Source organism: Diabrotica virgifera, chromosome 6 (genome assembly GCF_917563875.1).
Source record: "Diabrotica virgifera virgifera chromosome 6, PGI_DIABVI_V3a".
Lineage (NCBI taxonomy): Eukaryota > Metazoa > Arthropoda > Insecta > Coleoptera > Chrysomelidae > Diabrotica > Diabrotica virgifera.
Genome location: NC_065448.1, coordinates 8,273,463 through 8,300,765, shown reverse-complemented (window position 1 = coordinate 8,300,765; position 27,303 = coordinate 8,273,463). Strand labels below are relative to the sequence as shown.

The 27,303-nt window shown below is 33.9% G+C and overlaps 1 protein-coding gene across 1 annotated transcript; it reads left to right on the top strand.

Annotated features, from left to right (window-relative positions):
- Positions 1–1,186: 1,186 nt before the first annotated feature.
- Positions 1,187–27,123, top strand: LOC114331997 (ATP-dependent RNA helicase WM6). Its single transcript, XM_028281692.2, has 8 exons — positions 1,187–1,320; positions 1,543–1,768; positions 15,458–15,862; positions 16,139–16,257; positions 20,354–20,485; positions 20,693–20,839; positions 25,384–25,639; positions 26,983–27,123. The coding sequence occupies exons 2-8, from the start codon at positions 1,564–1,566 to the stop codon at positions 26,994–26,996; spliced, it is 1,278 nt and encodes a 425-aa protein (XP_028137493.1). The 5' UTR covers positions 1,187–1,320; positions 1,543–1,563; the 3' UTR covers positions 26,997–27,123.
- The last annotated feature ends 180 nt before the right edge of the window (positions 27,124–27,303 follow it).

The following is a 27,303-nucleotide window of genomic DNA, read 5'->3' as shown; positions in this document are numbered from 1 at the left end:
AAAATATATTAAGATATAGCCTGAAACCAGCTTCAGAACAATATTTGGTAAAAGACACTGTAAATAAATTGTGCGCTGTTTTTTAATAAAAATACGCTGTGTCTAGGTACACGCTAACGTGTACGCAAATAAAAAAGTTAGGTACACGCGAATTAAACTTCATCAAGCCAGTGACGTCAATATTTAGCGTGCGCAGTGACTTTATATTTTGGTACACGTTATTTTGATATGTTTTATTAGCGTTTGTTTGATAGAAACTATTTTTATTAAGGGAAGGGGAAGGGGCAGGGAAGCAAAACTATTCAGATGTTTCAAAACTTAATTGAAATAAAACAATGTGTAGGTATATAAAAGTATATATTTAGGTTAGCAAAATAAATATTAGTTAACATGATATATACAAAATACTGTTGAAATAATTTTTATACGTAACTTAATTATACCAGTTTATATTGGTGTTTATTTTTGCTGTGGTTTGTGGTGTTTATTTTTATTTATAGAGGGAGTTGAACTTGTTACGATTTTCATAGTAAATTGGTTATAACTTTGTAAATACCCTGTATAACATAATAAACCTTTATATTTTTGTTATATGGAAGTTAAGAAGATTTCGAACGTAAAATAACATATAATAGGGTGTTCCATTTAAAAAACATAAGTTTGGTCTGCCTCTATGTTATCGAACGCCCTGTAACATTCTAACTAATTTTGTAATATGAAGCTCAACGTTTGATACAATTTTTGTTATTAACATTTATTGTTATCTATTACTAGAGCGGATCTACTGAGCTTTATCACACTAATCAATCGCCCCGTATATTTTATCTTATTACTTCTGCTACCCTTAATCACGAATTTTTGTCCCTTATCTATTTCATACTGTTTTAAAATGTTGTTAAACTCATTAAAAGAACTAAATAATTGTCGACACTTCATAGTTAATAAAAAAAAACTCTTTACAAATCAATATTAAAGTGTAAACATAACGCGATTAGACAAATTCTAGCCACACTCCGACGCTCGCGATACTTACAGATACTTAATACCACAGCATATACGCGGCTCAAATTAGCGTGTACCAAAAACCCAGTCATAAGTACACGCTAAATAATGACGTCATTGACTTGATGACGTTTAAGCGTGTACCTTTTTTACTTGCGTACACGTTAGCGTGTACCTAGACACAGCGATAAAAATATTTAAAAAATGACTGGTGACAGCTAAACAGAAGCTGTCAATGCTGTCACGTCACGTGTCACGTATCTGACGTATCAACAATTTTCGCATCTTTCTGTCTGTTCCCGGCGTTCTTTGAAAAAGGTAGGATTTACAAAATGTAAACTTTAAAATCTTTTTATTTCACAGTCATCTTGTATGTAAATGTAACGCAATAATTTTATTACTAGAAGTAAACGGCATTAGGTCTTATACACGTTTATATTTTTGGAAAACGCAATATATCTATAGAAAACAAGCGGTTTATTTGCCGCCATTTTGACAAGCTTACGTACCTACATTTTTAATTCGTTGTTTTATTTTTAGTTTTCAATAATACTCTAAAAAATGGCAGACGCTGATGATCTATTAGATTATGAAGATGAGGAACAGACAGAACAAACCGCAACTGAAACGGCAACTACAGAGGTACAGAAAAAGGGTGTCAAGGGCACATATGTATCAATACACAGTTCTGGGTTTAGAGATTTTCTGTTAAAACCAGCAATTCTCAGAGCTATAGTGGACTGCGGGTTCGAACATCCTTCAGAAGGTAAGTTTCTGTCACAGTTCAAAGTAATGTTCAAATCAGTTGTGAAATTTATATCATATTCTGTCCCCGCAGTCACATACAATTGAAACCGTCATTTCGAAAAGAGCATAAGTCATACTTTTTGGTGCCATTTTGTTTCTTAAATCGTTTTAGATGTTATCAGTGAAAAGGGCATATATCTTGATACAAAAAGGCATGCAAAATTTTAATCTGTCTGAAAATGGCATAAGTCCTGGACTTATCGACTGTATACATGCATTAGATTGTATCTGACATTTTTCGTTTTCTGTTGCATTGGAACCTAACCACTAAATTATTGCAATATAGTGGGTGCGTTCGGACGACCACAGCGGCTGGACAGCTGAGCCAGCAGTAGCTGTCAGACGTCACTGCTGGAAGTCAGCCGCTGAGAGATTTACTAAGCTTTCCCTATCACGGCTGGATACAACCACTCAGCTGATTTCTGCTGACAGTCAGCCGCTTTGGTCGTCTGAACGCACCCAGAGTGACAAATAACCAATCATTCAATTTGGCCTCTATTTTAACCCTTAAGTGCTAACACCCCGCCTCTCAGACGGCATCGCTTGTTGAAAGTGGGATAGCTCCCTTCCTAGAAAATTTTGAAGGTCCCCGTTTATGACTTTTCAAGTTGGGTTGTTATTTAGTAGTATTGAATTCGGCAGTGCATGGCAGGTTGTTATTCAAAAGATATTTAGACTCAAAGTGTGATTTCCGTCTAGTAGACAGGGTGTTAGTGTTTGTGAACATCATCATCATCCAGCCTCAAAAGTCCACTGCTGAACATAGGCCTCCTCCCCTCGTTTCCAACCCCATCTATCCTGCGCCGCCCTCATCCAGTTTTTATTTACCTTTCTTAAGTCGTCAGTCCATCTTGTAGGCGGTCGACCGACTCTTCTCTTGTCTTCTCTTGGCCTCCATTCCAATAACCTCTTCGTCCATCGCCCATCTGTCATTCTGGCTACGTGTCCTGCCCATCTCCACTTCAACCTGGCTATCCTCTCGATGACGTCAGTCACCTTTGTTCTTCTCCTGATTTCTTCGTTTCTGATTTTGTCTCGCAGAGTTATTCCTAACATTGACCGCTCCATTCTTCTCTGCGTGACTCTGTTTGGTAGCCGAGGCTTTAGTTAAGGTAAGTGTTTCTGATCCGTACGCCAAGACTGGGAGGATGCACTGATCGAATACCTTTCTCTTTAGACATGTGGGTAACTCACTTTTAAAAGTTTCTCTCAGTTTTCCAAATGTGTGAACAGTGTGTCATTAAACATAATGTGCCCATTTCGTCAAAAAAGATCAAATAAGGTGATAAAGAGTATGAGGAAACTCTTTTGAGATGCCTTGATGAGGTAGAAGACGATATAAGCGAAGTGGAATCTATTTGTGATGAAAATGTTGCCATTGACTACCATTGCTACACTGTACCAACCTTACTGCCTGTCAGTTTTTTTTACCATTTTTTTAAAACCTTTTAATTTTTATCAAGATTCTTTAATTTGTTTAATTTTTATCACTTTTTTTTTTCCAGGAGTAAAAATGCACACAAGCATTCCATTCTTGTTATGTTTTTTATTTTAATAAGTACAGATAAACTTGATTAATTACTGTGTTTTTTAGATAATTAATACTTTCAGTAAGTCATCAAAATATTTATTAAAAAAAAATTACTGCTAAAATGGTAAACCTGTCTATCAGGCAGTTAGTTAGTGTTTACGTCATTGATTTAAGATGTTAGAACCGAATAAAAGAGTTAACCCTTAAGTACTAACTTTAACCTTGTGACTGCCATCCACACTAAGAGGTTATTCTCCAGGGGAATAAGAGGTTATTCTCCTATCGATGGCTTAGTGTGAAAACCTTGTATCTCATTTTATAGAAAATTTTACATGAGTGACTTTAAACTGAATTTCTGCCTACTCTAACCCAAAATATATCGATGGCTTAGTGTGAAAGCCTCGTATCTCATTAAATTACAATTTTACAGGAGAGGCAAAAAACCGATTTTCTGCATAATATAATCTAAAAACAAAAACTACTGTTACATATTTTAATTTGAGCACATTGAGACAAATATCTGATCTTGGCCCAGAGCTGAAAGTGTTAAATGTTGCTATTAAATTGAAATTAAAAATATTAACTATGAAAAATACGTAAATATCCTTGCAGTACATAGAGCATTTGCCCAAGTAACTATGATAACCTCGTATATCTTGATATACGTGTTTTTCATCTAAAATGAGGCGTTTATGATTATTTACGAGGTTTTCATTTTTCATCGCTTATTGCACACCTCCAAATACTAGGTTGATACAGTACAAATCTTTTGATTTAAGGTTTATAAAATGTTTCTATATGCCAGACTACCTTTTGTTTTTCACAAAAAAACATTTCTGCAAGTCTAATCTCTCAAACAAACACTCTTACTTATAGTAGATAGATAGATAAATTATTTTTATAGTACAATAAGTAGGTTATTAAACCTAACCTACTTGTATATTATATATATACTATTATACCTAATACCTTATATATACTATTATACCTAAGTGTGTATCCCGAAATAACCAAAGTACGTGCCTCCTAGCGGCGGGATACGGGCAACAATACATTGGCTTATAGGGCAGTCCTTACAGTAGGGATCCTGGCCTATACAGAAAAATGCAGGCGGGTGTGGGGTAATACTGCACTTTGGTTGCATTGGTGGTGTATTGGCTAAACGTGCAGGGCAGGGTATGGTGCTGATAGAAAAGGCATTCAGGCATCAAATATCCAAAAATCTTTTCAGGCCATAATAATGAAAAGACCTTCTCCAAACGCAGTAAAAACTTATACTGAAATGATGGCATCTCCTGAGGTAAAATGTTCCGGAAGTAAAATGAGCCTCCGTTCGGATCTCCGGGTGAGGACTATCTCAGGGGGAACACCATTGCAGGTTAGAAAAATCAGGATAGGGTCTTGGAATCTTGGTAGTCTTACAGGTAAGAGTCTGGAGTTAGTGGATGCGCTCAAACGAAGAAGAGTTCAAATTGCTTGTATTCAAGAAACTAGGTGGAAAGGACAAAAGGCGAAAGAACTAGGTGAAGGATACAAATTGTGGTATGTAGGGAGTAGTAACACTAGAAATGGAGTTGGTATAATTGCTGATAGTGAAATGAAAGGTAACGTAGTAGAAGTTGTAAGAACGAGTGATAGAATGATGTCAGTGAAATTTGTAATTGATAAAGAGGTATTGAATGTTGTTTGTGTGTATGCTCCCCAAACAGGTCTGGGTGAGAATGAAAGAAGAGCTTTCTATGATCAATTAGGAGACGTACTGAGTGATATTCCAGCAGAGGAGAAAGTTATAATAGGAGGTGATTTCAATGCACATGTGGGCCAAACCAAGACAGGATATGAAACAATACATGGGGGATTAGGCTTTGGAACTAGAAATGAAGCTGGAGATGACATGCTTGAATTAGCAACAGCATTGGATATGGCGATTGTTAACACATTCTTTAAAAAGAGAGAAACTCAACTTATTACCTACAAAAGTGGACAACATCAATCCCAAATAGACTACTTCATGATAAGGAAAGAAGACATACGTGAATGCAAGGACTGCAAGGTAATAGTGAGTGAGACAGTAAGCCAACAACATAAGCTGCTTGTTCTGGACATCGAAGTAAAAAGCGAAACTAAACAAAAATATCGGAGAGGACCACAAAAAATCAAATGGTGGCTGCTGAAAGATGAGAAAGAAGGTCTATTCAGGAGAAGAATAGTAGAAAAAATATGTTGGAACATGAAAGGAAGCCCTAATACAATTTGGAGAAAAATGGCCAGTAGTATTAGAGAGACTGCTATTGAAATACTTGGGAAAACGTCAGGAAAAAAGTTTGAGGATAAAGAGACTTGGTGGTGGTCAAACGAAGTACAAGGAAAAATAAAAGAGAAGAGAAAATTATATAAAAAGTGGCAAGAAACCAGATCCGACACAGATCTTCAAAACTATATGGTGGCGAAAAAGGAAGCGAAAGTAGCAGTAGCAAAAGCCAAAGCAGAAGCGTATTCAAACCTATATGATCAACTTGATACCAGGGAAGGCGAAACGAAGATATATAAAATAGCCAAACAGAGAGCAAGGAAAGCAAAAGATTTTAATCAGATTAGATGTATCCGAGATGAAAATAATAAAATACTAGTTCGCGAAAGGGAAGTCAAAAAGAGATGGAGAAAGTACTTTGACAGCTTATTAAATGAAGAATTTGACAGACAGCCTGTAGAGTCAACGGAGACAGTAGCAGCAATGGTCACCAAAATAACCAACGAGGAAGTGGCTCAAGCGCTTCAAAAAATAAAGAAAGGAAAAGCGGTAGGACCAGATGATATTCCTGGGGAAGTATGGAGAGCATTGGGAGAGACAGGAACAAGGTGGCTAGCAGGCCTATTTAATAGAATTATGGAAGTCGGACAAATGCCAGACGAATGGAGAAGCAGTATACTGGTACCTGTTTACAAAAACAAGGGAGATATACAACAATGTACAAACTACAGGGCTATAAAACTGCTTAGCCACACCATGAAAATATGGGAAAGAGTAATTGACAGACGGATACGTGAAGAGACCGAAATATCCGAGAATCAATTTGGCTTTATGCAGGGTAGATCAACAACAGATGCAATTTTCATTATAAGGCAGTTGATGGAAAAATACAGGAGTAAAGAAACAAACGCTCATATGGTATTCATTGATCTTGAGAAAGCATATGATAGAGTTCCTCGAGAGATTCTGTGGTGGGCACTCAATAAGAAAGGAGTCCCTGGTGAATATGTAAAGATTGTGAGGGATATGTATGAGGGAGTAACGACTAGTGTTAGGACAGGTGTGGGAGAGACTGATAAATTTCATGTGAAAGTAGGATTGCACCAAGGCTCTGTGCTTAGTCCGTATTTATTCTCATTAGTTTTGGACCAGATAACAGCGAAACTACAGGGTAACATTCCATGGTGCTTAATGTATGCTGATGATGTCGTGTTAGTAGGAAATAGTGAAAGAGACTTAGAACAAAAACCGGAACAGTGGAGACAAGCTCTGGAGGAAAAAGGTTTAAAACTTAGTAGGACAAAAACAGAGTATTTGGAATGTTCATTTAAAGATGGAGCTACTACAAATAAAATGGTATCTTTGGATGGTGAAATGATTGTGAAAAGCAATAGTTTTAAGTACCTAGGATCGGTATTACAGAGTAATGGAGAAATAGATGGAGATGCATGCAGTAGAATTAGGGCTGGATGGATGAAGTGGAAAGAAGCGAGTGGTGTGTTGTGTGACAGAAAAATTCCAATGAAGCTGAAGGGAAAGTTCTATAAAACAGCCATAAGACCGGCTATGATGTACGGAACTGAATGTTGGGCAGTGAAAAAGAAAGAGGAACAACGAATGCATGTGGCGGAAATGAGAATGCTTAGATGGATGAGTGGAGTGACAAAGAAGGATAAAATTAGAAATGAGTATATTAGGGGAAGTCTAGGTGTGGCACCAATTGATGCCAAAATGAGAGAGCATAGGTTAAGATGGTTCGGTCATGTTCAACGTCGAGACGTTAATCACCCAATACGAAGAATAGCTGAAGTGCAGATTCCTGGAAGGAGTAGGAGAGGAAGACCAAAGAAGACCTGGGGGGAGGCGATAAGGCAGGACATGTTGGTAAAGGGGATTAACATTGATATGACCCAAGACAGAATTGTGTGGAGAAATGCAATTAGGGAAGCCGACCCCGCATAGGGATAAGGCAAAGAGAATGATGAATAAGTAGGTTATTAAAAAATACTACACTGAAATACTCTAAAGTTATCTTATTAAAAACATTAATGGTAACAAACATTTATTAGAGAACAAGATTACGAGACTGATAAAATATTGTTAAAAGTATAAAAATATCGGAATCAGTTGCTAGCTATTAAAATTTCCATTCAACTGATCTGAAAAGTTTCCCCTTGGTTGAGGTTGAGGATGTTCCAGGAACCGTTGACCTTGCCTGAAGTTGAATCGACTAAAATATACGTTTTTCGGCCAGAAATTTTTTTCGTTAACTTTTTCTTGTAGAGTCTGTTTTGTTTTTAGTTCACTAGCTTGTTTTAAACATGCTGGGTGGAATATTTCACTGCACTTTATGCACGTCACTTTACTTTTAACTTTTTTGGAGCAATGTTTACATGTATAATTTACATTTTCATTGGGAGCAGGTGAAGTGTCAACTGCTTCATCACCCATCTTTTCTCAGCCATATATGAAAAATGTATGTGTAATGATCTAAACGCACTCAGAATCAAAAATATGTAAAGATAGTTTTTTTGGTTTTAAGTTAAAGTAGGTATGCAGAAATTCAGTTTAAAGTCTCTCCTGTGAAATGAGATACAAGGTTTTCACACTAAGCTATCGATCTAGAAGTCGTTAGTCAAGTTAAACAGTGTTTTTTGATCTCTGCTCGAATTATTGGATTTAAAGTGGTTTAAACTTATCCAAAATTTTCGTTCTTTTTGGGTATTGTTCTTCAAATGTATCTACATTCATTGAAGTGATTAATTTTCTTGTTTTTGTTTGCAAGTCCAATCAATATTTGATAATATTATTTCATCTATTGTGTATACTCCTTATAAAAAGATACTAATTAAGCCAAAAAAGTGTCCACTGATAAGAACTTAATTGAGGTGATAGGTTTATTAGTCCAGGAATATTAGCACTGATCTACTCACATTATATTAGCCCAGTGAAATTGGCATTATGGCTGCAAATAAGTGGCTTGTGACAGCTGTCATATTATTCTTCATCCGACCGAAGGATGTACTGGCTTAAGTGCTTCTGAACTTCGAGCTGTTGTAATCCAGAAGAGAACGCTGTTCTACTTTTGTTCTGATTGCCGACTGTCATTCAAAAGTGTGCCCAAAATTCTAAGAGAAGTTGAAAACCTGAAGTGCGAAGTCACCTTACTCAAAGCTGAAATCCAGATACTAAAAGATAACAAGAGTAACTTTCCAATAACTGATGACATCATAAATGAGCTACACGAACGCCAAAAAAGGTCAAATAATTTACTTATCTTCAATCTCCCAGAGCCAACAACTTTAACTGAGGATATTAATCAAATAAAAACACTTTTATCTGGAGCGAGTGAAGGTGCGATAAGTGTCAACAGTAAACATATCTTTCGTTTTGGGAAGAAGAATAAAAACGGACATAGACCAATTAAAGTCATTCTTTCCTCGGCTCGTGAAGTGCATCAAATCTTAAGAAACAAAGTTAAATTAGGCCAGGCAAATAAAATATTTTTCCTATCTGATCAAACTCCCTATCAGAAAAAGCAACTCGATTCAGTGAAAAACGAACTTAGAGTGCGTCAACAGGCTGGTGAGCAAAATTTAACTATTAAGTACTTCAACAATACACCGAAAATCTGTAAAAAAAACTAAAACCGGGCAGCCCTATACTTTATTACCAAAATGTTAGAGGACTAAGAACTAAACTGTCTGACCTCAGCTTGAATGTCAGCAACTGTTCCTATGATATCATTATCTTAACTGAAACCTGGCTCACACCTGAAATTACGGATGCTGAACTTGGGCTTCTCAACTACAACATCTACAGAACTGACCGCTCTAAGGACTCCAGTGTCTTCAGTAGAGGTGGGGGAGTGTTGATTGCCATTAAGAACTTGATTCCTTCTTATCAAATTCAGTCTGATCCTTCGATTGAACAGTTGTTTGTTCTCTTTAATAACAAATCTATAATCGGTACAGTATATTTTCCACCTAAATCTATAGCTACTTTATACCAATCGTACTTCGAACAGCTTATCACTATAAGCGAGCAATACGATAGAGCAAACCTTTTTCTATTGGGTGATTTTAATCTTCCATCTGCAGTTTGGGATGTCGATGATTATTGTTCCGTTGCTTCTCCTCAGCCTACAGCTACACAATCTGAAGCTGATTCTATTGAAACTATATCCAATGTCTGTGCTTTTTTCAATCTCTTCCAGACCAACGATAGAGGGGTTACGCTTGATCTCATTTTATCTCCATTGGGTATTGATGTATTGAAGGCTATCGACACTTTAATTCCAGTGGACACACATCATCCTCCGCTTGAATGCAGTTTGCCACTCAAAATCACAAATGATCATTCATCTGGTGAAGAGTATTATTATGACTTTGTTCATGCTGACTATGCAGCAATTCGTTCATCCCTTGAAGCAATTAATTGGGATGGTGCACTTCGAGGAAAAGAGCTCTCTGACATGGTTTCTGTATTTTACGACATTTTTTATTCCATCATTGATCATTTTGTTCCGCTAAAAAAAATCTGTGATAAGAAATATCCATGCTGGTACTCCTCTGAGCTGAAGAAGTTGCTTCACGAGAAGAAATCAGCGCACAAGATATATAAGAGCACAAGGTGTCCAGAAAGTTATGCAGCATTTAGTAACTTAAGAACTAGATGTAAATTTTTATCAAGACAGTGTTATGCTGATTACATTCAACGTACCGAATATTCTATTGTTAATAACGTTAAATCCTTTTGGAAATTTGTAAGTAGTAAAAGGGAAAATAACGCTATACCTAATACAATGACTCTTGGAGATCATACTGCCTTCAATGGAACTGATATTGCTAATCTTTTTGCTAACCAATTCTCTTCCGTCTATACTAACCAATCCTTACATCCGCATGTAACCCAGATTTCACCTTTGGTTAATGTGTCTAATTATCACATTGAAATTTCAAAAATCTACGAAAAACTGTGAACTCAATACCAACAAAGGTCCTGGTCCTGATGGAATTCCCCCCACTTTCCTTAAAACATTCAGCTTCATTCTATCGCGCCCACTTTTTTATATATTTAATAAGTCTATATCAACAGGGGAATTTCCAGACTACTGGAAAAACTTATGTCACTCCAATATATAAATCAGGTCGAAAATCGGATATAGGTAACTATCGTCCCATTTGTATTCTTAGTGCTATTCCTAAAGTTTTTGAGAGCATTATTTCTGATTATTTAAGTTATGACTTCTCGCCAATTATAGGGGCCCAACAATTTGGATTTACATCCAAAAAATCAGCAGAATTGGGTCTCATAACATATGTTGATTTTTTGACAGATGCTCTTGAGAGGGGTTTACAAGTTGACTCTGTGTATACTGACTTTTCCAAAGCTTTCGACAAAGTTAATCATGAGCTCTTGATTCATAAACTTTATTTATACGGAGTTGATGGCCTTATATTGAAGTGGCTCAAGAGCTGAGGAAGAAAGCTTTGAATGTTGTGCTGTGACTATTTTAATCAGTAACTGTAAATTTCTAGTCATTAATGTGTACAGAACGCCTAACAGCAATCTAGATTCTTTTATAAATAATTGTTTTAATATTTTAGGTCATTTTCACAACCGTGTTGATAAAATTTATCTCTGTGGAGACTTTAATATCAACTACTTAATTCAGAGCAATGAAAAACTTCGATTAGATGATCTTTTTCAATCGTTTGGTTTGTCTCTTAATATCCCAAATATACCAACACGTATTTTCATGAATAACAATAAAGTAACAAAAACAAAAATTGACTACATTGCTACTAATAATATCACTATGAATCATACTTGTCAAGTCAATCAACCCAATATGGGTGACCATCTTGCCATTATTTTTGACATTGTTGTAGGTCGTAATCAGGATAGGATGGAATCTAATATAAAACAGCAGTGTTTTAGGTGTTTAAATGATAATAATTTAGACATCCTAAAACAAGACTTAATGAGGATTGGTTTTTGCGAGGTATACAATGAAAGTAATATTAATAACGCTTTTATCGAATTTATGGATACTTTAAACTTTGCTATTACTTCAAACTGTCCCCTTAAAAGTAAAATAGGTAAGGACGTGCATAAAAGTAAAGGTTGGGTTGATCATGACATATATGCTAGGAGTAAACAATTAAAAAACCTATTTAATGAAGCTAAAAACTCTAATAATAGTAACATCTGGAATGAGTATAAAGCTACCAAGAAGGAATACAATAATCTTATTGCTGAAAAGAAAAGGGAATTCAATTATCTTCAAATTGTAAGTAGTAATAATAAACAAAAAACTATGTGGAGTATAGTAAATAAAACTATAGGGAGAAAGCAAAGTACTAATAAAATTAAACTCAAAATTGAAGACAAACTAATATCAGATGATAAAAATTTAGCTCAATATTTTGCATGCCATTTCAATGGCAAAAATAATGCACTAAAAAATAGGCTTGACAATAACCCTCAAAACTGTACTTTATCACATAGGTGGACTATAGACAGTTTTGTTTATTTTCCAGTAACATCTGATGAAGTTCTTGATATTATTTGTGGTCTTAAAAATAAACATTCTTTTGGAAATGATGAATTGAACACAAGAATGATCAAACACATCAAGGATGTTATATCAGAACCGCTGGCATATTTAATTAACCTAGTATACAACACAGGTGAATTTCCTGAAAACCTAAAATTAAGTAAAATTGTTCCAGTATATAAAAAATCCGATCACACTTGTATTGATAATTATAGACCTATTTCTTTGTTAAATGTAATTTCAAAAATTTTTGAACGAGCTTACTACACTAGGATCATACAGTTTTTGGACAAAAATAATGCACTGTGTTCAGAACAGCATGGCTTTCGATCCGGAAGATCAACAGAGGGGGCTACTGAAGTATTTATGGAATCTGTCTATAGGCATCTTGATGATGGTCTTCTTGTAGTGGGTATCTTCTTTGATCTTTCCAGAGCATTCGACAGTCTTAAATTTGAATTTGTCCTTAACAAATTGTATGTCCACGGAATAAGAGGTAACATGTTAAATTTATTGAACTCATATCTTCTGGAGAGGAAATTCTATGTTGAATTAAACAAGGAAAGGTCAGACATCTTCAGTGTAGATGTAGGAGTGCCGCAGGGATCTGTGTTGGGACCACTGCTATTTCTTATTTTTGTCAATGACCTACCCGATCATATTACTCATGACCACATTGTAATGTACGCAGATGACTCATCTGTGATTGTATCAGCACATACATACGTAGAGCTTCAAAATAGAGTGTCAAGGGTTATCAGATTATTCCAAACATGGTGTACACAAAACTTGCTACAACTGAATATTGATAAAACATCGTATATACATTTTAGATGCAAACGAAATATGCCAGTTGTGTCTATTCCTGAAATTGTAAATATTCCAAACATAAAATTTTTAGGTGTATTCTTGGACCAGTTTATGAGTTGGGATGTTCACGTTGAATATGTTAATAAGAAACTAAATTGTTCATTCTATGCTTTAGTACAGTTGAAGAGAACACTCAGTATTAAAACTCTCATTAATGTATATTATTCTTTGGTTTATTGTCACCTTACTTATAATGTTACGTTATGGGGTAATTCCACAAAATCAGACACAGTGTTTATTAAACAGAAGAGAATTATTAGACTTATCTTCAATATTCCTTTTGGGCATACTTGTAAGCAAGTTTTCATTAATAACAATATCTTACCGTTGCCTTCCATATATATCTTGAAATCCATATTGTATATTAAGCATAATTTACATTCATTCAAGAGAAATTCTGATTTGCATGCATACTCAACTAGGAATGCCAATCAGTTTGTTACTGTTGGTCACAAACTATCCAAATTTGAGAAGTCCACAGATTATGTGGGGGTCAGGCTATATAATCATCTTCCAAATGAAGTTAGATCTTTGCATCCGGTGAAATTCAAAAGAGTTGTGAAAAGTATACTATGTAAACATGCATTCTACAGTGTAGAAGAATACTTAGCAACTAGATTGCTGTTATGAGTTCTGTCTAATATTAATAATTTTCATATTTATCAATGTACATTATGTTAAACCTAAAATTAAAGTGTATGTATAGGTATTTGATTATGTGTCTGTGACTATATTGTGTTGTATATCTGACGTGTATATCCATCTTTATGATGGCAGCTGTAAAGCTATACCAATAAAGTATTCTATTCTATTCTATTCTATCTTACGCAAAGATCGCAAATTGTCAGGGTTAATCATCACTATTCTCATACCATCTCTGTTACCTCAGGTGTACCACAAGGATCACACTTGGGACCTCTGTTGTTTAATATATTTATCAATGATCTAATACCCTGTTTCCAAGTAAGTGAAACTTTGTTATTCGCTGATGATTTAAAATGTTTTAAAATAATCACATGTGAGGCTGATTCACTTAGTCTACAAGGTGATATTGATCGCCTATCTAACTGGTGTGTGCAAAATAGTATGTGTTTGAATGCATCCAAATGCCATATTCTTCGTTTCCACCGAACTCATCATCCAATCATCTTCGAATATAGTATAAATAATCTGACCTTACATTCTGCCTCTGAAACTAGGGATCTAGGTGTGATCCTTGACTCCGCCCTTAGCTATAAATCACACATTTCCAGTACAATACAGAAGTCTATGAAGATGCTTGGCTTTATAAAAAGAACCACTAGAGACTTTACAAACATCTCAGCTATTAGATCTCTTTATTTCTCCCTGGTTAGATCTCATTTCGATTACTGTTCCACAATTTGGTCCCCCTATTACTTTACTCATAAACTGAAAATTGAGGCTATCCAACACAATTTTCTGAGATATACTGCCACTAAGATGCATGTATACTATGACTATTCTGTATTAGAGCGCATACTGAACTTACCTCCTCTTGAGGTACGCAGAAAACAAAGAGACTTAATTATTTTATTTAAAATTATCAACGGGCTGTGTAACTGCCCCGAACTTCTCTCCAAAATATCTCTATTTGTCCCCAGTCGTTCGACTAGGCAGGTGCAAACCTTTTATGTCTCTTTTCATAGATTCAATTATTCTTACAACACATTTATTCCTAGAACTCTTCGATTAGCTAACTCATTAAATAACCTCGAAATTTTTAATATATCAGTTTCCCGCTTTAAAAACCTAATTTCTTCCCTAACTTTTAACTTTTTAATATTTTCGGCCAGAGCTTTTGTATTGTGATTAGTGTTTCATGACCTGTATGTATTAGATAACTTAAAACCGTTATACCTTGGAACATTTCCGAATTGGTTTAGGTGATATCTTTTGTTTGTAATTGTACTGACCTAATGTTATCTTATTCTTTTTTGTAACTGTATTACTCATAGAATTATTTTTCCACAAACCACTTTGTTATGTTATATTACGATAATTTATGTTATATAATTGGTTAACATTAATGTTATATAATTGTATAATTATGTTATATAATTTAGAACACTGTAAAATTTATATCTGAATAGGGCTTGCCCGTGAATAAATGAATAAATAAATAAATAAATAAATAGATATGCCAGAGAAATTTAGACCCATAAGATGAATCGTATGAAGAATGCGAGAGCTGCATTGCCAGCACATAAACAAAGTTTGTCAAAATGTGAGAAACACGTTGCTGGCAAATGGGTTAAGCAACAAGCAGTTGGTCCTAACTGTCATGACGAAGAGAAATGGTCGTATATCACAATGAAATAGAACGAAAGTTTTAGTAGACTTGTCTCTTTCCTGAAATGATGGATTCAATTGAATTTATATGGATATTATGTTTATAATGGTCGTTTTGTTGTAGTTCAACATGAATGTATTCCTCAAGCTGTCATTGGCATGGATATTCTGTGCCAAGCTAAATCCGGTATGGGAAAAACGGCTGTTTTTGTATTAGCTACACTCCAAGTAATAGATCCTACAGAAAATGTTGTATATGTTCTCGTCATGTGCCATACCAGAGAGTTAGCCTTCCAGATAAGCAAAGAGTACGAACGTTTCAGTAAATATATGCCCAATATTAAAGTAGGGGTCTTCTTTGGTGGCTTGCCTATCCAGAAAGATGAGGAAACGTTAAAAAATAATTGCCCGCATATCGTTGTGGGTACTCCAGGAAGAATTTTAGCATTGGTCAGATCGAAAAAACTTAATCTCAAACATCTAAAGCATTTTATTTTGGATGAATGTGATAAAATGTTGGAGTTATTAGGTAAGCATAAGAATATTAGGATATTCTACAAATTACGTTCCAGTGAAGATTGCTACAATTGATGCACATTTTTAACAAAATTTTTAATTGTGATCCTAAAATTTTACTTATTGCTCTATGGCCTATGGAACTGTAGTATCGATATCCATTATAAGGACATGGCAATGCAGGCGGACATTCTTTGTGGCTATCTTCAGTGAAAAATAACATAAACAATGTCCAAATATTGATAATTATTTGATATTCAATTTTAATTATAATGTGTATTATTTTCAGACATGAGACGTGATGTTCAAGAAATATATCGTAACACTCCCCACGAAAAACAAGTCATGATGTTCAGTGCCACCTTAAGTAAAGAAATTAGACCAGTTTGCAAGAAATTTATGCAAGATGTAATTCAAAATTCTTATAATACACAATTTTGTAATGACGCACCCACTCGCAATGTTTGAAAAGTTCTAATTCAAAATACGGGCCAAAGTTTTATTAAATCGAATCATTTAAAAGATGAGGGTGTTGGGTTTAAATCATTAGCGCATTGTAGCCCAACGAGTAGGCAGGGGTGGGCCGGGCCAAGAAGAGGACACTATACAGGATTTTCTAAATTTCCGTAAAGGGTTCCGCGACCACATTTTCGGCCGAGCTACAATGTAGAAAAATTTACACACCCTCCAAGTCCAATAGAATTAATGGGGTTAATGTTTGAAGTACCGATGGAGTTCTTTGTTGATTTATTTAGAAGAGTATTTTTGGATAATTGTTCAGAGATCATTTCAATGGTGATGCAGCGATGATGGGATGCGAGATATCAACTGACTGTATGTACGATGGATTCAGTCAAGACTCCTGAGCCTCGTAACTGCAGACTATTTCATTATTTTATTAACTAAAGTAATAATTGAGTTTTTTATCGCCTCAATTATTATTTCAAATAATTTATATAAAGATTTAGAAAACTATGATTTTGTTGATGGTTATATTTAACTGTCGGTGAGTATTTTCATTCACAAAAGTGTGTGTGTTATTGCGTTGCCGCTCCTGAAATATCTAGAGGCCACCTATCGATGGATCAAGAGTAAACTACCTTTATAGTTCATAACATTTAAATTAGAATGATATAATTGCACATTAAAACATAATTATTAATTCTAAACTACTTTTCATAATAGCAATTTTCCATATTACGAATTAAAATACGTAAATAAACAAAGTTTTCGTTATGATAATGCTCGCATTTTCAGCTTGTTTTCATCTAAATTTTCATAGAAAATTGACCACGAGTTCTAAATTAGGTCATAATGTTTCTATATGCGAGATATTTTTTTAATCTATTGTTAGTAAATCGTGATTATTTCAAATGTGTTCTTGTTTTTTTCTTTTTATTTCTCTTTCTTTTGATTTGAAAATATTTGTTTTAATGAGTATACATCTTGATAAACTAATTTTAAAGTATTTGCAGTTTGTTTTTTGGTGTATGTACCACAAAATCATGGTTTTGGTTATCTTAATTTCCTTTCAGTTGTCATTTGGTGTCTTTTATTGTGGGACTTGTGTTAGGAAGCCAACCATTATTTTTTATATAAATAGTATCATTAATTTTGAAGATTTTGGTAATGTTTATGGACAGTATTCAATAAAACCATTTTATATTTACTAAAAACCTGTTACACAGAAATTGTTTATTATAAACATTTAGTATTATGTCATATCACGCTTTAATTTTGGATAAAATGTAAACTTTTCAATATTTTACAGAAAATTATTTAAATATTATGTTATATGGAGTTAAGCCACAAATTATTGGTGTAATGAAAATTATATTATTTTTAAATAACTAATGTTTGACGTTTCGATTTCTACTTTTGTTCTAAAATTGTTCTCAAAAATTTATTTAAAAGACCAAAGTTATTTTAAAAAATCTGGGAAGATGTGTGACCCAAGTTATTATTAGATTATTATATTTTAAAATAACCCTTTTTGAGAATAATTTCCAGATTGGAAATCAAAACGCTAAACATTAGTTATTTAAAAATGAAATTTTCATTACACTAATAATTGTGGCTTCTAATCCCATCTAAACATTGTATTTAAAATAGATGCCACAAGAAAACAATTTCAGAACCTAGAAAAATGAGAAATAGCAAAATGGAATCAAATGACAGCTGAACTATGTGGCATATTTTTGTATCTATTTTATATGTTTAGGTCATTGTTTAACTGAAGGATTAAAAAGAAACAAATTCTGATATTAGACTTAACTTCCAAAATTTTAATTGACATTTTTTATCTTGTTTTTTTATTTCCAGGATAAAACATTTTATTGAAAGTTTTTCAGAAGAGCCCATATTCTACAGATGTCCTTACATATAAATATGTAGTTCTCATTTTTGTTTATTAATGATTGCCATAACAATATCAATATTTTGAATCTTTCATTAATTTTGTGACAAAAATGTCTACTCTGTAGCAGTCATTGTTATATCATTACCTCTTTAGGTAAAATGTGTTTAGTTAATATTTAGCTGCTCAATACTTTCACTTTCTGTGATTATCACTTGCTTTCCTGGTGCTACAGTTTTTATTATCCATTTGTTTTTCAATAAAGATACCATTTTCCTTGAAATATGATTCCCTGTGTGTATAATTAGTGCATTACGTTTTAATTCCGTTCCTGATTCGATGATCATATCCACATTTTAGTTGACCTGCTATGCTTGAAATTGACAAGATTTGATTAAGGAAGCAACATTGTAATCTTAAAAAAATATGCCACATTTTTTATTTTACTTTATTTTTCACACCTTTATTGCAAAAATGACAAGTTCAAATTCGCACATAACATTGTCCACTTGTTCTTATTCCCTTTTATATACAGTAAGTATTTTATGACAGAAAGTGTGAAATACACATTTTCGCCTTCTTGTCCACTTGCCAAAGGATAGTTTTGGCATTCAGTGAATGTTGTATCTGAGGGTCTTAAACTTGTGCCTTGTTAAAGTGTTTATGTTATACCAAGAGAACTGCTTAGTACATATAGTAAGGTAATCGGTGCTGCCTTGAGTCTACTGAATGTCGAGAAGATGTAAGTGCTACACTTTTACATGTTTCAGGGTTTTCTTCCCTGAGGTCAGAATTGCATCATCAATTCCAGTTATTCTGTAGACACCCTTGTGCATCAATTTGTATCTAACATGGAGTTTCATGTGAAGATGTTCTGTGAAAATTCGTTTTTACCCCGTTGTTTCCTATCTCACATTAGTTCTCCTAATATGATGGTCCCAAATTGAAGACGAAGACCAACTAAATCACTTATCTTGATTTTGATTTATTAATTTCAAGAATTCCAAATAAAGCTTAAACTATTTTTGGAATACCTAATTTGTTAATGTTATTGTATAGACTTGGTCTTGCAATGTTGTCCTATGCTGCTTTTAAAGTTACCAAATATAAATCAATGATATTTATTTTTTTATTTTTTCCAAAAATTTGAAAAAGTGAAGATCTGATTGATGTGGTCAAAAGGACTGGCCTGAAATCCGCGTGATCTATACTTACAAGCTTTTGTATAAAGCTTCAAAATTTAACAAAATGTTTAACAATATCTCTTAGGCAGTTTTCAGAAGAGGTATTCTCCAGTTTCAAGCTCTCTATAGCTACGAAACATGCATGCATGCAGGTATTCATTGACTGGCATAATATGTCTAGTAAGGAAACCTTTATGATTCCGAGTTCATTCCTACTTGTTTTCTGCAGTATTTCAGCCTTGCTACCAGATTTCTGACCAATATACATTTGGTCATGTGCTGACTGATTGTTTTCCCAGTGACAGCTATGTTGTGTTTGGATCCAAGCTGTTCTCCATTCACAGACTGATAACCTGGAACCCATTTTTGGTAGCACCTATAGCCATTTGATGCGTGTTATTGGTAATTTGTTGTCTTGTTTCATCACTGTCTAGAGATTTGTAATGTTATATTTTTTTGCGGCAATTTTCACCCCATCTATTATATATTATTTTGCCTTGTCGGTTTTCTTTCCTGTTGTAACTTGCTAATCGTTTATGATATGTGTAATTTGATTATTTCTTAGCTTTTCAGTAATTACCAGGTTTTCACTTCCATATTAGGTAAATATTGTAATTTTTGGGATAATTCCTTCTTTGCTGAAGCCATGTTTTAGAGGGTATGTGATATCGGAATTATTTCTTGCTGGTATTTCTTCTGCAGCTACCTCAATATTAGAAGTTTCCTTCCTTACTGTGTTGATCTGGTTAGGATTAAACTTCGACTATTACCGGATCAAGCGCAGATGAAAATGTCATTAAAGAATAATTCCAAAACACAACCTGTAACAAATTAACTACTGGTAGCAAAATTGTGCCCCTTCCTTGTGTCATTCTTGTACTAAAAGTGTGTTTATTATAATCTTTTTTATAGAGAATGTAGATTGTACTAGAAGAATATCTATAATGAATTATTTTTTGTTCAGCCCATGGAAGTATATGTTGACGACGAAGCTAAATTAACATTGCATGGTCTACAGCAACATTATGTAAAACTAAAAGAAAACGAAAAGAATAAAAAGTTATTTGAGTTACTAGATGTTTTGGAGTTCAACCAGGTATGTACTTGTTTCTATGATTTACGGTTTAGTCTTCAGATCTTTAAAAGGTATACATAATAAATTATATAAATATGTTGAGATTACTATGATGAAAGATTTTTGTATGATTCTGATGAAATCAAGAACTCTCTCACTGATTTTTACTGTTAAAATATATTTACGTGTAATCTTTATTTTCGCAATCTTATAATGTGTATTTTTAAGGTTGTCATTTTCGTAAAATCCGTACAAAGGTGTGTGGCCCTGGCACAATTACTGACTGAACAGAACTTCCCAGCGATAGGAATTCACAGAGGAATGGACCAAAAAGAACGACTGTCCCGGTATGAACAATTCAAGGATTTCCAAAAGGTTTGTATTACAACTGGTTTTTATTGAGTAGAGTACTGCCCTCCTACAACAAGAGGTCCTATCTGCAAAATTACAGTTTTGAGATATCACAGTTTTTTTTAATAATTGCTTGCCAAAAAAAAATTGATAATCACAAGATTTTTAAGATTTTCTGCCCGAGTTAGTTGATAATTATTGGATTTAATAGTCAATATTATTTTCACTTATATCATTACAAAAAAAGATATTTGAATATATCGGTAGTTAGGACTAATTAACTTAGTAGAAGGGATCCTATTTATAAAGAAACGTTAATTAATAGGTACTAAGTGTACCTATTAAATTAATAAATTTAAAATATTAAGAAAATTAATTTATTAGTAAAAAAAAAATCACAAATTATATAAAACACCTTAATCTTCGTCTAGTGTTTCACACAAACCGACTGGCAAATCTTCCCAGAAAGGCAAACGATTTGAGGGCATAAGAAACTTTAATTTTGTTATTAAATTTGTCTTCCTCTCCATAGTAATTCCTCGACACTGCCTTATGTACTGGTTGAGTTAAGATGGCATTTGTATATTTTTTCAAAAAAAAATTATAAAATTTGTATATTATGCAGATTCGAAGTTAGTTTTATACGATATAATTTTTTACCCCTCTCGAATTTTTTTCTCGTGGGTTCATATTTTTCAACTTGTGTTTTGATATATAATCAGTGATTTTCATTGAATGTACAGCTGGTTCCAAAAAAAAACTGATACGACTCTTAAAGCGTATTTTGTAGAAAAATGAGCAGTGTACTTTTTTCTTCTTTTTGTTTTTGGTCTCGCTGCAAGGCAATTACCAGCACGATTTATAGGCGATCTTGATGTAGTCTGGCTCTAAGCCATATCAAAATCGCTGACTATGTTCTTTTAAAAAGCTTTTGATGAGGTGTGATATAATGAATATGAGTTTAATTATATTTAATTTATTATATTTTGATGGATAAATACTTATTATTTACATGCTGTCACTGCCAAATCTTAAAATTTGTCAGATAACTTCAACCTCAAAAAATGGCTGTTTGTTTGTTTATTTTATTATTTGTCTGTCATAATAAATATAATATAATGTCGGACCAATCATACACTGCTCAAAATAATGAAATCTTACTAAGAGTCGTATCAGTTTTTTTAGGAACCAGCTATACATTAACTTTAGAAGAATTGGCATTTGAAACTGCTTGTATAAAATCATTGAAATCATAAACTTTCGTCATTCTTTTAAGTGACATTTCTACTTGGTGGTGGAACGAATCTGCCGCCATGAATGTGTGCCCTGGCTGAAGTATTTTCATACTTCAAAATTACACTTTCGGCAGCTATTACTGACGAATTAACAATGAATATTAAAAAACTAATCAATGTCCAGTTCTTGTTCTGGCTGGAGCAGTTGTCTAACCAGATTGTGATATTTGTCGCATCCCTATTAGCTAATAGAAAGGCATAAAATGCCGAGACAATATTTTCCTTAGATCGCCCTGAGATGGCTTCATGCCATACAACAGCAAATGATATTGCTTGCTCCTAGTTCCTACTGGAACGAAACTTTGGTTAAATGCAATTATCCGAGGAGTGAAAATGATTTCCTTGAATGTCTTCTTTGATCTTGTTTAAGAGCTATTAATCAATTTTCTGTATTTCTTATATTTTTGAGAACTCTATCATTATTTTTGTCAAATCATAACGTGGCTAAGAGAAATACTTTGCAGACGTTTACTTCTAGACCTTCTTCCACTGAAAGAAAATATTTAAAAGTATTTGTGCGTTTCGAGTTTCCAGTTTTCATGGTATCTCTTCGTTTCGGAAATTTTTTGGTACATTTGAATATAAATAACCGCTGTTGATCTTTTGATAGGGTCCAGTATTGTTTATTAATAGATTCCCGTCGAGTTTTTGATATTTTTCTATGGCAGTTCATTGGACATTTACAGACTTCCTTAATATTGTGATTGTCGATATAAATTTTAATTTTTTTCGCTTGTCGTTCACTAGGCTTTTCTTTGAATCCTCTCCTCTTTCTAAGCTCTCCCTTTTTCGTGTACATAAGGTTATGTTGTTGAGTCATGTGTTGCAAACGTCATTCTATATTAAGAGACATTGTCCTATCTGCATATATCAGCCAACTTCGGACATACTCGTCTAGCAATATTACTTTAGGACAATTTTATTTGGTATTTGATTAACTTTTGTTGGTTAGGACAAAATAAATATGGCAATTTTGAATATGGCCTGTCAGTTAGCTTTTTGACGTAGTAAATATGTTAAGTTTTAAACTAAGAGGATAGTGAGACAAAAACCTGAAAATCCGAATTTTTGCAGATAGGACCTTTTGTCTTAGGAGGGCAGAGTAGTGAATAGTCTTCTTCTTCTTTTGGCATCATAACCCTGGATGGGTCTTTGACTGTCTGGCTATGTCCTTCCATTCAGATCTCTCTTGGGCCCTTCTTCATTGTCTTATTCATGGTTTTCAGGTCGTCTTCCACGTCATCCAACCATCTCGTCCTGGGCCTTCCCTTTTTCCGCCTTCCTACCGGCTTCCACTGTAACATCTTCTTTGTTGTCTTCGTGTCTTCTTGTCGCTGAACATGTCCCAGCCATGACAGTCTTTGACTTTTCACAAATCTTACAATGTCATACCCTTCATTCAGATCATTAACCTCGTCATTTCTCCTGATTCTCTATGTGCCGTCTTCCTCTTGCACCGGGCCATATACTTTTCTCAGTATCTTTCTCTCGAATATCCTGAGTTGGGCTTCATCTTTTTTAGTCATTACCCAGGTTTCACAACCATAGGTTACTACGGGTCTAATCAAGGTTCTGTAGATAGTCATTTTGGTTCTTTTGTCTAATAATTTCGACATCATCAATCTTTTATTAGCATAGTATGTATGATTTCCACTGGAAATACGTGCATTAATTTCGCTATTTATGGAATTCTTCTGATTGATTTCTGTGCCCAGATATGTGAGGCATCCACACGTTCAATACTATAGTTGTCTATTGTTATATTATTTTCATTCTCAGGAGTTCTTTTGATGGTCATGTATTTAGTTTTTGTTTCTTTTATTTTAAGCCCTCTTTTTTGTGCTTCAGGATCAATTTCCTTAAACGTTTTTTCCCTTAGTCGTGTCTTGCTTCTACTAATAATGGCGACATCGTCTGCATATGCAGTAATTTGTACTGATTTGGTGTTTATATGGCCGGTTACATTGGTTTTTCTTATGACTGCTTCAAGAACTAGGTTGAACAGCATGGTTGACAATGCGTCTCCCTGTCTCACCCCTCATGTTGATGTCAAACAGGGGAGACAGTTCTCCATCTACTCTAACTGTGGCTTTTGAACCCTTCAACGTCATTTTTATGAGGCTGATATATTTTTTTGGTATACCTAGATTTCGGAGGTCTTCCAGTATTTTGTCTCTTTTCACACTATCAAAAGCTTGTCTGAAGTCTATATACATATTATATAGTTTTATGTCGTATTCATAAGCTTTCTCTTGTATTGTTCTAAGTATGAATATGTTGTCTGTAGTGGCTCTATTTGGTCTGAATCCATTTTGATAAGCACCAATTATATTTTCAGAGTATTCTGACAATCTAGTATAGATAATGCCAGAAAGGATTTTGTATATTACATTTAGCAATGTAATTGGTCTGTAATTCTGGCATTCCCTCATTATCTCCTTTTTTATAAATTGGCTGTATAAGACCAACTGCCCATTCCTCCGGCATTTGCTCCTTAGTCCATACCAACTTTATCAGGTAATGAATTCTTCTCCAGAGTTCGGGTCCTCCATATTTCAACAATTCTGCCGTAACTCCGTCCGTTCCTGGCGCTTTACTGTTTTTTAGTTTCTTTATTATTTGAACTACTTCTTCATAACTCGGATTTTCAATGTGCTGCTCGGCTGTAAAATATATTGTCTCGTTTTGATCATTTCCATTGTCTGCGTTTAGGTTTTCCTCAAAGTATTCTTTCCATCTCATTATAATTTTTTCTCTGTTAGTAGTTCTCCGTCCTTGTCTTTGCATATTGTCAATTTTGGTCTAAATGACTGTGTGCTTTCTTTTATCCTTTTATAGAATTTTCTGCTTTCGTGTATGTTGTTATGTTCTAGGATTTCTTATACTTGTTTTTTCAAAGCCTCTCTTTTTTTCCTTCTGCATATTCTAGTTGCTTGTATTCTCTTTTCGTTATAAATTTCTCTACTATTTCTGGTGTTTCTTTGGAGTTGGTTAAGCCTAGCTTGCCTTTTTTCCTCTACTGCAGTTCTGCATTCATCATCATACCATTCCGCATTTCTTTGTCTTTTGGCTTTTCCGACAGTTTCCTCCGCAGATTCCGTTATTATTCTTTTTAATTGTCTCCATTCTTTCTCTGCAGTATCTTTCTCTCTGATTCCGTTGAGTTTTATTTGGAGAGTATTTCGATATTCTTGTGTCTTTGTTGGACTTTTGAATCCCTCAACATTCCATATAGTTTTATTCTTTTGTCTTAAACTGTTTTTTTGATTACAGAGGATTCTAGTAGCCACAAACTTATTTGGACGTGGAATGGATATCGAAAGAGTGAACATCGTCTTCAACTATGACATGCCCGAAGATTCTGACACTTACCTGCACAGAGTAGCCCGAGCTGGACGTTTCGGTACCAAAGGTCTAGCCATTACTTTCGTATCAGAAGAGGGAGATGCCAAAATATTGAACGAAGTACAAGAAAGATTTGATGTTAATATTACTGAATTACCTGACGAAATAGATCTCAGTTCATACAGTGAGTATTTAGAATGATTTGTGAATATTTAAGAGCTTGAAAATCCGCACATTATTGAACTTACACATTTTTATTTTATTATATAATAATGTTCAGTTTTGTTTAAAAATACAAATTTAAAGTCTTCTGCAGTACATATAAAATAGTTCAAACGACTCGTGACATCACATAGTTTTATTATATAGTTATGATTATGGTTATATTTAGGTATACCTCGTCCAATTTACTTACCGTTGCACGTCATCCGCGCCATAGCCTGTGACACGATACGAACACGAAATATTTAAGCGGTAGGTGTGTTCCCCTTTAGAATCATTTTGATTCTAAAAAAGAACACCTACCGCCTAAATATTTCGTGGTGGTATCGTGTCACAGGCTATGGAGCGGATGACGTGCAACAGTAAGTAAATTGGACGAGGTATATATTCTTCTTCTCCTTCTTTAGTTTATTGACCTCCACCTACTTGGGTATTTGGCCAGCTCATCGTCGCGGATTAAGGGAAAAATATTTATATTCTAATGACATTTATCATGTCATTGTAATAATATACCAGTTTGTTGAGATTGTAGTTTGATACAGTTTTTGAAGGAAAGGAAAGAAGGTTAACTATGGAAAACAAAACCATTTTGTAAAAGTACAAGTTTTCTGTGAATAGTTCAAACGATCAAAACACTTCTGATGTCACATAACTGTATTTTCTACTGACGTTTATCATGTTTAATTTAAAATTATATACAATTTTGTTTTATTATAATGCTCAACTAGCTACTAGTAGCTACAACTTATTTCTAATTCATGCTTATTACTAATAGGTTATGTTTGTTATTGTACCTTGTACAAAAAGTAAAGATTTAGTCAAAATTATCACCATAGCCAATTTACTTCAAAAAATCAAGAAGTAGACATATTTGGTGGGCCTGACATGGTCATGAGCCAGTCAACGTCGTGACCGCCAACCTGATAGAGCTGGCCAAATTGCATAAAGCAAGGCCAATAACCAAGCAAGCAATTTTGTTTACTTTGTTGGTGCATAATGTTAACATAACCTGATGACCTCACGACGCGTTTTGGGGTGGCTGGTATATTTTTAGTCGTCTTTAGGGGCCAAACTGAAGACAAACAAAACTTTTTTATCTTTGATACATGTTTTAAATTATGTTCTGTTGAAATTTATAACATTTTTTTCGAATTTAAAATTTTATGCAGATTCGTTCCCTTTTTGTGAAAAATACATGTTAAAAGTACAGAAAGATGCTGTAATAAAAAATGTATGGTGTTTCATAGTTCTGTTATTCAACTACATATTTCCATTTGCTAATGCATTTTTTTTTTTCTTTTCTAGTTGAAGGACGATAAGAATTTCAAGATCTTTGAAGAATTAATTTTAAGATTTAGAATAAGATTTCCACTAGGTTTAACGATTTCAATTTGTATTATGTTTCAATGTTATTGCATTAGTATTAAAATAAATGGTTTTTTTATATTTATTTGTTTTATTTTTTTATTATAGAAACATTACCACACAATAATCTTAAGAAACTAAATTTATATAGATCCAATGACAAGAACAGTTTATCAAGTACACCGAGAAATTTGTACAGAAATTTGAGAAAAATGTACAGCAAAATTTCCTAATAAAGAACTATGTAAAACTATACAGTGT